Source organism: Egretta garzetta, unplaced genomic scaffold, assembly GCF_000687185.1.
Source record: "Egretta garzetta isolate BGI_Z169 unplaced genomic scaffold, ASM68718v1 scaffold322, whole genome shotgun sequence".
Taxonomy (NCBI): Eukaryota; Metazoa; Chordata; class Aves; order Pelecaniformes; family Ardeidae; genus Egretta; species Egretta garzetta.
In genome coordinates, this window is record NW_009259044.1 from 131560 (window position 1) to 146818 (window position 15259).

A 15259-nucleotide genomic window follows, 5' to 3' on the forward strand; every position below is an offset into this window, starting at 1 on the left:
TATATATATATATATCCTGAAGACTAAACAAAACCAGGTTAACTGCTATGACCTGCTAACCCCCTGGGTCTGCTCCCAGCCCCACTGCTCACTGGGGTGGAAGAGGAGGTGCCACTGCTCTCTTGAAGCTCATTCTCCCCTTGTAGCTCTCAGGGAGGCTCCTTATCGCACTTAGACGTGAAGTTCCTCCAGCGCAGGCACCCCTGGAGACCCTGGCTTTATCCCATACATGGCCAACCCAATAACCTCATCACAAACTGCTTGTGTGGGAAGAGACCTCCTGGCTCTGGTAGTCTGTAGGATCAGTAACTGGATCAGTAACCTGCTGATTTATCTCTTCTCTCATTTGCTGCTACTTGATGTTACGCGCAGCAATGTCACTTTTCACATCAAAGATGAGCGTGTGCAGTGATGTAAAGGAAATCCTTCCCCGGTGGGTTTTATCTCACATGTCCCTGTGCCACTTTGGCCCATCAGAAAGGCCTGTCCCCATGAGGTCCCCACTTCAAGTGCTCCAACAACTGTCTGCTTAAGAAGAGCAAAGCCACCATCCACTTCACCAACCACCTGGACCACAAGCTGCTAGCATGGAAATACCATGAGCAAACACCACCAAAGACCCAAATGCTGGTTTCATAATGGAGGAACAGGGTAAACATCTTCCCAGCCTTGCAGCAGGGTTCAAGCCAGGGACGCACAAACCTGGTGGGCACCAGCCCTTGGGCGCTGAGCCTCCAGGGTCAGAGGCTCTCTGGGGGGACAGGGAGACCCCAGCCAGCACCGCGGTGGACAGCCCTCTCAACTCACTGCATCAAACGCCGCCACTGAGAAGGCAACTTCTACAAGCATTGGGGAGGCTTGGAGAGCCACCACCAGTGGGGATGGCTGATACAAGGCTTGTAGGAAGCACTGAAGATCTAGGTTATCACTCGGGGTAAGATAGCAAGTTCTTTTGGAGGAGGAAAAGGGCAGGAGCACATTATGGAAGCACAGCTGAGCACATATTTCACGGTAGTATTGACTTCAAGAGTGCAACAGTCCACAGGAAGAGGCTCCCCATCTGTGCACGGCCAGGAGGCAGCCGGTGCAGTGGGCTATGTCCTGTGGTGAACACCCTGCTCTGAACCCCTGTTTGGGGAGGTGGATGCTGACCGCTGCAGCCATCTCTCCTGTACTTTGGATCAATGACATATTTTTGATCTATCAACGATCATTGATCAAAATGCAGTGATGCATTTTTGACTTAGCCCTTAGCCACGACATCCTAGATGATGAACCTGGGGCACACTGGGGCAACTAACCCTGCTTGAGCCTTTAAAAGGCTCTTCCACCAAAATTGAGAAAGTATTGCCTCCTTAAGGCAGCAGACTTTCCTTCTCCACCATGGTGGGCTCTGCCAGTTTGACTTGACACTGCAAAGAAATTGAGCAATTTTTGGCTACCATCTGGTACTACAATCAATCTTCACAGTTGAAGCTGTCATCGTCACACACTGAAACCCCGCGTGACACCAGCAAGCAATGAAGAGCGCCCACAGCTCTTGTTTTTAACTTGAGTTGAAACATATTTTCCAGGAAGGTTTAGCCTAATTTGGTAGTTTTGTACTTGTAAGAGACACACGAAGGGCTAGGCTTTACGTTTTATCTTGGCTGTACTGGGTATAAATGGGAAAGATGGGAACCGCTGGTGAAGAAGGCACAGGATATAAGGCAGACCTTGCGTTTTGGTGCATTAAAATCTTCTCCAAGGGAATGGGAGTTGTGGTGTTTATACAGGAGGGAGGAGACTGGACTCATTTCCATCCTTAATAAGATGCACTGTTTCTTCATACTGAAGCCAGCAGTTGCTACAAGACACCCCTGCACGGCTCTGTGCAAAGAGTGTGGGCTGAGCTCTGCCCATCTCCCACTGCCAAGATGAAACCTTTACGAATTGAAGCACTAAAGCTTCCCTTCCCACCTCGGCTTACAGCGACGCTCGCCTGAAACACCAGCGAGGTTCTGGAGAGGCTGGTCCAGCCGGGGGTGTCTCAGGAGGGAGCCAGAAGCTGCAGGATGGCTCAGCCGCAGAGCAGCTTCGTGCACCGACCGGATGGGTAAGAGCTGGCCCACACAGCACAGGCAGCTCCCCGGGAGCACGGGAGGGAGACTGGAACCAGACTGTGGCTGCTCGGTGCCGTGCCTGCTCACAACCCTGCCTGGAGTCTGCTCCTGCTCCCTGTGGCACAACAGCCCAGCGGACATCCCTCTTGCAACACCCTTCTCTCTCTGCAAGAGCTACTTGGATAATTTATTAAATCCTCTGATGGGATGGATGGGTCCAGTCCCAAGCTTGCCAAGCCAGAGGGTCAGAGCCAGCAGCCTCCCTCATGGCACGGGTGCTCCGAGTCCACCTGGACCACGGGGAGTTTGTCTGGACAAGCAGAGACCTCAGGAACTGGGATGCAGCGCAGTGGGCTGTGATGTACCCAGACAGCAGGGTTAGGAAGAGGTTGTATGTTCATTATTTTCAATAAATTCCAGGTTATTATAGAGGGTTCCTCAAGAAAAGAGCTCTGGGAACCAGCCACAATGCTTACATGGAGTCCCTGGCTGCTCCAATGCGGGGAACTTGTGTTTTGGAGAGAGACCAGGCAAATCTCTGAGGTATTCGCACAGTCCCGCTCTGACAGAATGAGCCATGGCAGTAATCATACGAATTTAACAGCTGGGAAAAAATGACGTGCAAAAAGTTTCCATATACGGGGGCAAAATTTGTACTTCAAAAGGACACCATGCTCTGTACAGCAGATTGAACAGATAACATTACCCAGCCGATATCACTCGCTGAAAAGCTGAGGGCGACTCATTGCTATTTTATTATGGCAAAAGTGCAGCTGTGTGATCTCATGGAAAACCCTGTCAACTGAGCTCTGATACTGAAGCGGGAAACCCAAGGCCATCAGAAGTCCACCCCAAGCAAGACCACCATCCCTTTCTCCATGAAAATCAAGTTTTTCTTTATCAAAAACCTTCCACGGCGCCGTGCCAGCTCCACCAACCTGACTTAAGCTTTGCTTTCCAGTTTTCTGGAGGGTGAGGATGGCTTTGCGGGTGGGGTAGCCCAAGGCTATAACGGGCTCGATGAGGTCTCGCTCCTCTTGGCTCAGCGCCGCGAGCAGATCAGCCGCCGAATCCTGCTGGGATCTCTGGGAACTGAGGGGTCGCGCAGGCGTGGAGGCAGGGGGAAGGCAGGTGTAGGGGCTGAGGGACTGCAAGAAAAAAACAGCAGATGTTCTTCCTGCTCCCATTCATGAAATGATGTTAAAAGACCCAGGCTGAAGCAATGCTTTTGAACACCAGCAGTTACCTTGCTCTCTCTGGAAGAGGAAAATTCCCATACCTGGAACAAACCCCCTTGGGCTTCAAAGGAGACTGGACTTAATTAAATCCAGGCTCAGCTATAGGGACAGGTCAGAGAAAACAGAGCTCAGGAGCGTTCATGGTGCAAAGAATGCAAGAGCAGCTTCCTTTCCCTAGGAATTCTGGTCACATCTCCAGCCATAAATGCCACCCTCGACCGGCCAAGCGAGGCAGCACTGCCCACAGGCAGGTGATGCAGCAGCCCGAGCAGGAAGATGCTCCCCTGATGCCTCATTTATGCCCCTGATGTTTATCAGATGCATCTAGGTTTCTCTTACAAAGCCATCTCCAGAAATGCCCTTGCACATAGAAATGCTTGCCTGAGTATGAGGCTTTAGTATTTGGCATGATCCATTTGTAACAGCAGCTGAGCAGGGCGGGCGATGGATTAGTAATTAGTTGCAACAGCTGTTTAGTGTATAAATACACATGGGCATCTAATCTTTCCTTAATTACCCTGTATCTGATGCAACTACATGTAAATAACCTGGCCTTTCATGTGTCCAATGGTTTTAATTGTGAGTTTTCAGTAATTCATCTCCTAAATCTCTCAAGTAGCTGGATGAGATGCAATTTCTTAAAAAACATGGCACAATTCAGATTCAAGGTGATGGGAAGCAATATTTACTCCATCACTTCACATCACTGCCTCTATCGTTAAACAATTCATATTTCTAGTAGGACTAGGAAATCTGAAGTTTCCTACACTTTTATGAAAAGACAGACAGACATTACACAGAGGAGGCCAATATTGCACGAGGTGTCAGGTGAAGTGGCCTTTTCCAGCTATAAAACAGGGTGAAGGAGGGCAGTGAGCACAGGGACAGATAATGAGGGAGATCCAGAAGAGAGGGGATGCAGGAACAACCCAGTTTTGTCTCCGTTCAAGGGAAAAAAACTTCTTTCACTTGTTTTTTAAGCATTTTGATTGAAAATCAAATAAGATGCCTTGCTTGTCAGGAAAAACAGGGATGTTTTGGTTAGGACAGAGCAAGTAAATGTTCTCCCAGAAAGCTTGCCTTTAAACTCCAGCAAAAAAAGTATCCTTCACTTCTTATGAAAACTCATCAGCAATTTCTCATGGGTTTAGTGTTCCCAAAGCCCCGTTTTGGTTCCATTTTGCTGGCCAGACCCCAGCAAACAGGACCGATTCGACACCCTCCACCTCCCTCCTGCCTCAGCAACAAGCAAAGGGCTACCAGAAGAAAACCACCTCACCGGCACCGTGGGCTTATGCCGTTTGATCGGGGGGATCGGTGCAGCTGTGACTGGAGGAGCTGGCACCAAGGTCCCCAGGTGGGACATATCCGGGGCTGGCCCGTACTTGACGCTGCGGCTGGTGCGGGGGCACTGGGCGAGCGGTTGTGGCACTGGGATCCCTCCGCTCTCTGTAGCAGCTCTGTTCAAAGGATGCACCAAAGCAGCCAGCTTCCTCCTGGCTGCTTCCAGCTCATTCTTCATGTTGTTAAATATCACCATGGATCTCCTCTGCTTGCTCGGGTCCGGGCTGGCTGGGTTGTGGCTGTTGTTCTCCGGCGAGGGCTCCAGCAAGCCGGGTGATGTCTTTGGTCGGGTCTGGTAAAAGCTGGGACGCGGCATCACACCTCTCCCAGCGTTTCTCCTCCTGGAAACCTTTTCATCCTTGTCGTTCTCTTCCCAGGAAGTCGAGGAGTACTCGTCATCCTCCGAGTACTCATCCTCCTCTGAGTGCCAGGTCTCGCTCTCGGTGTCGGACAAGGCACCTCTGCCCTTCACATGCCCGTAGCTGCCGTCGGCAGCGCTGAGGCTGATGCAGCGCCGCACCGCCCCGTCCCGCGCTCTGCCCCCGTAGCTGTCGGCGGGGTCCACCAGCAGCAGCCAGCACGGCGGAGCTGTGGGGACGACTTCGGAGGTGACTCGATGCCGGGAGGTTTGCTGCTGAGAGGCCACCTCGACCCAGTAAAGCACTTTTCTTTCCAGCGAGAAGTCGTGCTGCGGAAGAGCAAGAAGCAGCTGGTGAGGGCATCTGAAACACAGGGCACGGAGCAAACCATGCACTCCACGAGGGCACTGTAAGGGCTGCACCCTTCCCATATTGGCTCCTGTTTCCCTGAGCACCAGGGCTGGCTGCAGGCACTAGGGGCTATAGCATTGGACAGCGTCAGCCTCATCCCTGTAGAGAATCCCCAAATTCATGCTTGAAAAAAATCTGGCTTTGAAGTTAGTACTATTTTGAGTTGTATCTACAATTCTTTCGATAGGTGTCTTATGCTCAGATGTGGTTTTCTGTCAGTTTGGCTGCTGTGGAAGGGGACAGCATCCGTTAGTGGCACCCACATGGGGCACAGAGTCTCAGGAGCCACCAAGGGGGGAGATGCCACCTTGGGCAGAGGCAGGACCAGCCGTGGGAGTCTCCGGTGGCGCCAGGGGCTCAGCCAGTCCCATAACAGAGTCGTCATTTCCACGTATTCCAGCTTAAAATATAAGCATGTTTGAGACTGAAATTCAAGGGTTTTCCTGGAACAAACAAGCCTTGCCCGTCCCAGAGCTCTCCAAACAAGGTCTCCTCCGGACGGGCAGGCAAGTACATTCACAGCCCAGGAATGCTGTTTTTACTGCTCCCTGCCACTTGTCAGCTGTGGACCCAAACCAGCCTCCCCAAGGAAAGCACCACCGCGTGCCTCCAGAAGGATCAGACTGGATCACCAGTGCAATTTCTTGGTCTCAGCAGGGAGCATCACTGCGTCCCCAACCAGGGAGAAACCCAGGGCTGGGGGTTTCCCAGGACAGAATCATAGAATCACTTGGTTGGAAAAGACCTTTAAGATCAAGCCCAATCATACCTGTCCACCACTAAACCCTGTCCCCGAGCACCTTGTCTACCCATCTTTTAAATACCCCCAGGGATGGGGACTCGACCTCTTCCCTGGGCAGCCCCTTCCAGTGCCTGACAGCCCTTTTGGTGACGACATTTTTTCTAATGACCAACCTAACCCTGCCCTGGCACAATTTGAGGCCGTTTCCCCTCATGCCATCACCCATTACCTGGGAGCAGAGCCTGACCCGCCCCCAGCCCCCCCCTCCTCTCAGGCAGTTGTAGGGAGTGATGAGGGCTCCCCTCAGCCTCCTCTGCTCCAGGCTGAACACCCCCAGATCCCCCAGCCGCTCCCCAGCAGCCTTGGGCTCCAGACCCCTCCCCAGCTCCGTTGTCCTTCTCTGGACATGTTCCAGCAACACAACATCTCTCCTGTAGTGAGGGGCCCAAAATTGAACACAATATTCAAGGTCCGCCCTCACCAGTGCAGAGTACAGGGGCACAATCACTGCCCTGCTCCTGCTGGCCACACTATTCCTGACACACGCCAGGATGCTGCTGGCCCTCCTGGCCACCTGGGCACACTGCTGGATGGACAGGATGGTAAACCACCTCAGCTAGTCCATGGGGATGCAGACCATCACCTGCCTTTACACAGGTGGCAAAAAACATGTGCATTAAAATTTCCTTTGGAGGAATTGCTTGAAATGAACAGCACGGTGACTCTTCACATTAAACACGTCCTGTGGATTTGGGATGTGTCATTTTTGGGGAAGGGATAAGCAAGGGTGAGCTAGCAAAAAAACGGACACGGGGGTTTTACTGCTGGTTCATCCATCACCAGGAATGAGCAGAGGCTCTTTGGGATCGCCCAGATCGCCTTCGCCCCGTGAAGTGCACTGACCCCATCTACGGGTGAGACTACTTAAGGCTGAACACACAAAATGTTTCTGAAATCATCTTCGACTGGCGCTGTGCTAGCACTACCCATAAGCCCAGGGAGCTGACTCCAGGCCTTCAGGGCAATTGTGTGGGGAAAGGCTTCCTACCCCCTGCCAGAGCACAGACAGCTCCTTTGAATCACTGTGGTGGGGTTTAAAATTGGTGACAGAGCTGCTACAGCAATAGGTGAAGATTCAAAAGCAGTTTAGGACTCAGCAATATGGGAGATCACAAGGTGCCACAGGATATTTTTAATATATATATGCACACATTATATATATGTATGTTGCCAGTACAAGTAGTGTTGCCTGCTTACCTCTCTGATAGATTAATAAATATTTAATAAATCTTATTAATAAATAAGATGGTGATGATTCCAGACTAGAAAACAACCCCAGAGCAGAGCCTGAAGTTTGTCCTCCTATCCCAGAAAGACCCAACCCTCCTGCTTGGATGGGAATAAAAAAACCCAACCCCAAACCTACCCCTTCCTCACTCCCACCCACCACAAATCCTCCTCCCCTCCTCCCACTCCTGTAAACCAGCCAATTAAGAGGAGATCAATTAGAAGGAGGCGTTTCCCTTCCCTTCTTTCACAAGAAAAGGCAAACACCGCTGCATCCCTTTGAGCGTCCCCCCAGGAGAGAATCTGGGTGCGGACGCAAGCAGAGGTGACTCACCATGGTACTCATGAGGACATCAGCGCAGTCGGGTAGGTCGATGGCCGGGGCAGTGATTAAAGTGTTTTTTCCTCCAGAGTCCCCGTCGAGGCTCCTGGCAGTCCGGAAGGGAACTCCATCCAGGTAGCTCATCACTGCTGCCTGATTCCTTGCTGCCAGAGGAAGGGATGAAACAAAACGGTAAAAGGCAGGACCAGCACCTTTTAAGTTGAGTGCAGGGAGGGAAAGGTGAAGTATTTCAAGAGATGCCGGTAAAAGGAATGCAGCCCTTAGGGACGGCGCCAGCTGAGTAAAAACCACTGTGTGCAATGCCCAGATTTGCAAAATCTTAATTACTGATACTGGGAAGATTTGTCTGAACTAACCTTTGCTCTTCAGAGCTGGAGCCAACAGGACTTGACCATTTGGCAGAGATCCTGAACGTTTTTCTCCTCCACTTCCACCTCCATGCATGCCCCACTGCTTTCCATCCCTCCTCCTGCCTCTCCCTCCACTGCCCATCGCACGCTCCCTTCCCCAAGCTGGGGACAGACCAAGCACTTTTTCCAGTTTCGGAGGCAGAAACTGTAGCCAAGGAGGACACCTCACAGGTCTCCTCTCTCTGCCTGACCTGGGGGCAGCCATGGTTGTGGAGCTCATGCACATTGCGTGCTGCTAAGCCATCACCCGGAGCAGCCCCGGGGAGCTGGGGCGAGGGCATACCCCCCAGCGCCGCAGCAGCTTCTCGAGAGCCAAGCAAGGAGGCTGGTGCATCAGGCAAGCCTCGGTGTTAGAACGAGCCATTTTAAGGCCAGATTAGCTTTTAAGAAACATCGAGTCATTTTAAGTGCGGTGATGTTTTTTAGATCAGGAGTAGCAGGGGAGAGAAAAATTTCCAATGAACTGGGAATGGCGGCATGGAAAATGTTACTGCAATAGCATAGCCATCAGCTCGGTCTAAATGTCTCAATTTAGTAAAAAGCCACTGCTTGCTGCATGGAGCCTCGAGTCCTCGGCTTCCCAGCGACAACAGCGTGCAAAATAATTTCCTTTTATCTAATGGCCAGTTATCCGTCACGCTCTGGTACCTGCGGCCTGTGCTCATCCCAAAGCAGCAGCCCTCAGCAGCCATCCTCAGGGCACAAACAGTAAATACTTGGCCTGACAGGATCCCGACGTGCTTTCACTGATCTTTTTTTTTTATTCCTTTAAAAAGAAATGGCTTCTGTGACAATGAGGATAAACAGTCCACAAAGAGAAAATAAGCAGACAAATGTATCGAGGAAAGCTGCCTGTTAGCCTAATGCAAAAATAAGGGTCTATCATGGGAAAGGGTATTCCAGGTCATTTCTTATGTTAGCAGAGGACTAATGAACTGCCTCTAGACCACAAAGGAGGAGCGACATGTGCAACCACTCAGTTCAACCTGGTTGCTCTTGTCAGAATTACAGGCGTTGTCGCTCGCCTGCTTACGCCAGGAGCATTTAATACCCGGGGCTGTAGCGCAGGCAGAGCCCGTAACCAGCTTTGCGGCTCCCGCACATGTACCCCAGCTAACAGGCGACACATGCAACGTGTGGAGAGCCTGCACGGAGCCCGGCCATCTGCTCCCCAGCCTAAGAGGGCTCAGCCTAAGTTACAATCCACGTCAGCACCGGCAAAGACAACGCGTGAGAACATCTGTAAGCAAAGCCGCCTTCCCCCGGCTTCCCCCAGCTCCTCCGCCTGGCCACACAGCCCCTGCCTGCCAGAGGGACGGACCCTCCCTGCAGCTCGCGCCGTAAACCAGCTCTTCCCAAAAGCTGCGCGGTACAAAGGTGCAAAGGAGAAGGGGAACCCGTTGTCTGTCACCTAGAATGGCTTTACTTGGTTTAAAATGCCCCTGTAAGGGAGGGAGATGGGTAGTGAATGTGTCTGAAGCCACGATGAAGGAAATACGCGGAGCTTATGGTACCGTGTCTCGCTGTTTTTCACTGCACAAATCCTGCGCTCTGAGAAAGGCTCCCACAAGTGTTAATTCCCCAAACCGCTATTTAGAAAAAAAGAAGTACATTGGGGTGAGGAGCGATGACAACGAAAATGCTACTAGACAAGAACAAAAGAGGGTCAGCCATAAACACCAACTTACACAGGCAAGCAACGCCTACAGGGGTTCTGACCTCGTCTGCTTCGCACCAGCGATGCCTGTTTTCACGTCAAAGATACAGGCTGGCAAACGAACAAATTCCTGTCAAATTCCTTCCTTTTAAGAGGATGTGCCTTAAAAGCATGAGAAACCTGAACTGCACTGGGACTGGAGAAGGAAAAGGATACAAATGAGTCTCGGAAACTCATAGCCAACCCCTCTTTTCTTCTAGGCTGTAATAACTTTTTAAAACTTAAAACCAGTACAAAGTACTATACTCGGACAAGTTTGAGTCTTAAATCTGAATACACAAGGGTTTTTTTTAAGAATTAATACCCTGTCCCCACGTATTTTATGAGTTAAGATTTTAAACATTCCTCTTCCATCTGTGGCTTCAACATCTTCCTCACTAAAAATATGAAACATTTTAAATGCAGATGTCATTAGGCAAGAACAAACCACAGAAAGCTTGAGGGAATGAAATACACCTAACAGTACATCATCTGCTGGCATTTTCAAGTCCTGTTTTTATTAACAATACCAAGTTATCCTTACCGTCAGATGAAATCATGGAGCTCTTCTCGCAGGGCAGGGAGCACAGGGCTGCTTCTGAGCTGCCTGCTTATCTACTGCTCAGGTCTTTAAATTCTTGCAGTGTCAGACGCACATCTGACTTTGACAGTTTTAAGATTATCGCAGCTTAAGTAAGCAGTTAGCCCGTCCCGTCAGAGATGCTGATGGGATAAGGAGCCTAACTATTTAAGCAGAGCATCCTCCGGTCACTAAGCTTCCTGAACTGAAAGCGGCGTTTCTGCAATAGTTTTTATGCTATTTGAATTTTGCCTTTTTCATCAGGTAAGACTCCCCAGGACCTGACCCAGCCGTAAGTCTTGGAGCACCGAGATGCTGGAAGCAACAGCAGGGTTGGAGGATGTACCGACAGGCAAAGCAGAGGCCCTGCCTCCAGAGGACTTCCCAGTAATCTGTGGTTTGGGGTGTTCTAGGTAGGTGATACACACGTGAGCAAGAACTGCCAACTTCTGCACCCAGAGTAATTCTAACTCTATCAAACATTACTAGTTCGTGTGCTCTTACTAACAGAAATCAACGCAAAGCTTCAGCCAAGAAACTATTAACATTACACCTAAGGCCAAAGTGTTGAATTTAGGCAACTACATGTTGCCTCCTCCATGAATTACACAACGTTGTGATGCGAAGAGGTAAGGAATTGGAGAGATTAAAGCCATTCCCGCACATTAGGGCCAAGCAAGAATAATGACTGCAGCTCTGGAAAGATGCCACGACGACCTGCGTAGCCCAGCAAAGCCCCAAGCTCACGTGGCCCATCGTTGTTTCAAGCAAACCACCCAAAATATGGAAGGCTTTGAAATCAGATGCCTCTGCTGCCTTGTAGGAGGGAGAAGTTCCTTCACACAAACCTTTTGCCAGCAATTCTCTCCACACTGGAGTCGTCTTCAATGCCAAGTACTAAAACAAATCTCTCCCTCAGAGTCAAAACACTTCAAACAAAAAAAGAAATTCCATTTTTCTCTATTTATTCTGTAGAAAAAACAACTTACAAAATAAAATAAAGCCGTGGTTTTTAATCAAATATTATATACATGATCTGTCCCCATACAGAAATAGCTATGTAGGCAAACCCCATTACAGTAGGTTACACTTCAGATTTTACTGTTTTCCAGCAGGCTTATTCATCAAATTTATATATATTCACACGGCTGCCTGACCTATTTCACGACAACTGGGAAATTTTTCCATGCTGTGATACCAATTTTAGTCCACAAAAGTAAAATGTCAACAGCTGCTTTAATCAACCCTGAAAAAGCCCGTCTTGTTTGTACTTTAGAATTGGTTTAAACTTGTAATAGGCTCGTTTCTACACACGAAAATACAGAAACTATTTTGACAGTGATGCTTGACATGCTTCATTTAAGAAGAAAAACATGTTTACTAATCAGATCTTTCTTTTTTAAAAAAAAAAAAAACAAAATCAAAACCTCCTTTATTTCTGGAGATTTCATCACCTGGATTTAAGCTTATAAAGATAAAAGCCACTAAAAATAGGATGTTAATACTGGCACAAATACCCTCGTCACCAATGTTTCTTCATTGAGATTTGTTCACAAAAACTTGCAGTGGGATCGTAATTCCATACCACAAGAGGCCTAGCAGCTTTGGGCTTGCTCGGGTATTTCCCTGCAGAGTCAGATGGCAAAAACAGTTCTTAGATTTTTCTTCAAGACACTCCAGTACCTGGCTACCGAAACAGAGGATGAGACTTCCTCTTCGGACCCTCTCGTATTTACACATGCCATTATAACAAAACATTCCTCCAACGTTAAAATAATTTATTACTAAATTATCTGACAGCAGTGGCCCAAGTGTCATTTGTGGGGAGACTCGGAAGAACCCATCCTGGAGGGATGCCGCTTCCTTCAGGGTGATCAGCTGGCACCAAGTACTGATCCCATTCATGCCTTTAACAGAGAAAGCGTTGTTTGAGAGGAGAGCCGGTATGAGTTTGGTAATAAGATTTATTATATACCCACACAGGTATTTTTCCGTACTGATGAATAAACAAAACACTGTATATTATACTCTGAAACTTATTTTTCAAAACACAAATGTGAAAATTGTATGTACTATTCTATTAAACGGAATGGTTATGCATAGAAGTGCACCCTGCCTCACACAGGCATCTGTTGGATACAACTCTACCAAGTGAGAAGCTTGATCCTTAGCTGAAAAAAACCAGGACGATTCATTGCATAACCGTATTTGGAAGTTAACAAACCAAAAGGGACCATAATTTTGCGTTCTCAACAAACAATACCTGACACCATTGATAATAAAATAAAGACTTTGTTTGGTCTTACCTGATCTGGATTAGAGCTGCTACAGAATGCTCAGCTTGTAAGTAATATTCTCTGAAGGGCTGCAATAGATGGGCTAGAGGAAATTCATCTGTTAGAACACAAACAAAAGAAATCCTTCAATAAACCAGAAAGGCCCGCAATTCCAGTAAGTCTTAGAACCCCTCAAATTTGCCAACTCATTTGCTGCTCCCCAGCTATAACTTGAAATCACTTCCCTATGTAATATATTAAGGACTATTTACATGTTTCGCATGTCTCCTCATCCTTCTGGAGCTGTCAGAGGCAAGTCAAGACGAGCAAAACTTTTCCTGCCTCCATTCTCTAAACAAGAGGAACATATGGACACTGAATCTTTACAGATTACCCGAGTCGCACTTCCCAAATCACCAGACTAAAGCATCTGTTGGGTGCTGGAAGTCTTCAATCTATTCTGTTTATTCTCACTTCGACTTCATCTACAACCTCTTCTTGCAAAACATTACGAAATTGGCTTGAGATACACTGCAGTCTATGCTGAAGAGCTAAACAGTTCTTCTTGCATCACATGTGTTAACAGCACGCTATGTTTATCCCATCTTTTCCTCAGAGCATAAATTACTCCAGTGGATGATTTCTTTCTCAACTATTTTTGTGCCTGCATTTTAAATGCGCTGTCTGTGAGATGGGGGTGTGGTGTGGAAAAAAACTGTTGTTAAGTACGGCGTGCAGAATTTACCTGGATTCCCAAACAGCTTGGAATCAATTTCGAGTTTCTGCTGCAGTAGTTTTTCCCTTTCCTTCTTCTGTTTCTTTTCCACTTCTCTCTTCCTTTCCTCCTCCTGTTCTCCCTCCAGCATAACTCTCAGTGCTCTCTCCTCAGCTTCATACAGCTCTGTGCGATTTTTGAGCAACGTTTTGAGACTCTCCACCTGACTTTCAAATGCTTCGTCTGCTGAGGGGGGTGGGCAAACACCTAAACAGAAAGAGAAATAATTTTAAATTTTCAAATTCAGAAGGGGGTTTGTTATCAGACTTGAGAACACTGGCAAAATCTCAGAGGAACATGAGCTTAACCTTGCTAACAACTATTTTACTGGAATAATTCTTCTATCAAGAAAGAGCTTGGAAACGTCAGAACACAACAACTGTATTCAGCATTTTATAGCTATTCTTGCATAACAATGTAACTAAAATCACTAATAAAGAAACAGCTTTTCCAAGCCGCACCTTACTTATCAGCACAGGGCACGCGCATCATCTTATTTCCTGTGTGCATAATTAAAAAAGTTTGGTAAAAATCTCATCATTAACCTTTCCTGCCAGCGGCCTCTTTTCTCAGTTTCCGAAGCTTTTCTAATGCACGCAGGATGTCCACCATCCTCTTTGTGTCTGCTTGTTTCTTCCGTACTTCAGATAAGACGCTGTCTGCAGCGGCCTTGAGTTCTCGTTCCTATGAAAGAAAAAAAAAAAACAGATACAATACATGAAATATCCCACATAGACAAGAATGAAATGGTAGTTTCAAAAAGCTTAGGGAAGCACTGGAGATCAGGATAACTTCCTAGTAACACAGCCATAGCAAGTCACCCACCCAACCTCGCCTCTTCATGAAAAAGCTAAACACGATAGACCTCAGGAGAGAAAGACAGAATGCTGAGCAACTCATAAATTTGGGCCAAATTACTAATGAATTCATAAAGCCTGATAACCTTTAACCACAGGAAGTTAGGAAAAACATTAATAATAAATATAAACCATCCCGATTCTACAGCTTGGCAATTAAAGACCATTAACGTGCCACAACCTGAACACAAAACCTTTACCAACAGCTGCTCTGTACCATCCCAGCAGCAGACCTAGCACCAGCAGGGGGGCAGCTCTTTAGCCAACAGCTAGCACAAAGGTGCCTGCCCAGCAAACCTAATTTGAGGGATTTTTGGTTTTTTGCTTTGGAGCTGTTTTACTTCCCAGTGAGAGCAAAAAGCTTGCAAACAAGCAGCTTTACCTGCAGGCAAGGCTTATGGCTACTGAAATGGCACTGACCACTGTGGGGTAACCATGGGCATCGTGGGGCAGGCTGACAGCTCAGGACCAGAGAGGAAGACCTCCACACACAACTGAGAGTTCGGAAACTAATTAAACGCCAACTGCCAAGGCCTAGGACGCCAGCGTGGCAAAGCTGAGTTGCCCACCAAGGCTTTTAAGGAAGAAGCAGGACTGCAGGTGTTGGAAACGGCGTGTCTCCAAGCAAGCCGAACTTATGCAGCACCCAGGTGGCACCCACTGAACCGCAGGGGCCAAAGCCAGGTAGGCACAGCCCACCCGGAGCCCGCTACCGGCGGGTGCCCCGGAGGGAGGCGCAGGAGGCCCCGGGAGGCCGCACGGCGGCCGGGGGAGGCGGATCAGGCCGCCGGGGGCCGTACCCGGGTCTTCTCCTCCCCCTCCTGGATGCACTTGGCCCG

General features: G+C 48.5%; 1 protein-coding gene across 3 annotated transcripts in view; it reads right to left on the bottom strand.

Annotated features, from left to right (window-relative positions):
• UBAP1L (ubiquitin associated protein 1 like) overlaps nucleotides 1-12907 on the bottom strand; it is a 16255-nt gene extending 3348 nt beyond the window's left edge. Inside the window, exons 1-4 of one of the 3 annotated variants that reach the window (XM_009635019.2) lie at nucleotides 12819-12907; nucleotides 7818-7969; nucleotides 4620-5372; nucleotides 3041-3250 (exon numbers count right to left, since the gene is read on the bottom strand). In XM_009635019.2, coding sequence (XP_009633314.1) covers nucleotides 3041-3250; nucleotides 4620-5372; nucleotides 7818-7949 — 1095 coding nt within the window. In that variant the 5' untranslated portion in view covers nucleotides 7950-7969; nucleotides 12819-12907. Of the gene's footprint in view, nucleotides 1-3040; nucleotides 3251-4619; nucleotides 5373-7817; nucleotides 7970-8182; nucleotides 8237-10476; nucleotides 10999-12818 lie in introns of those variants that run through there. The other 2 variants (XM_035890625.1, XM_035890626.1) reach the window with 2 other exon arrangements.
• Nucleotides 12908-15259: the final 2352 nt, after the last annotated feature.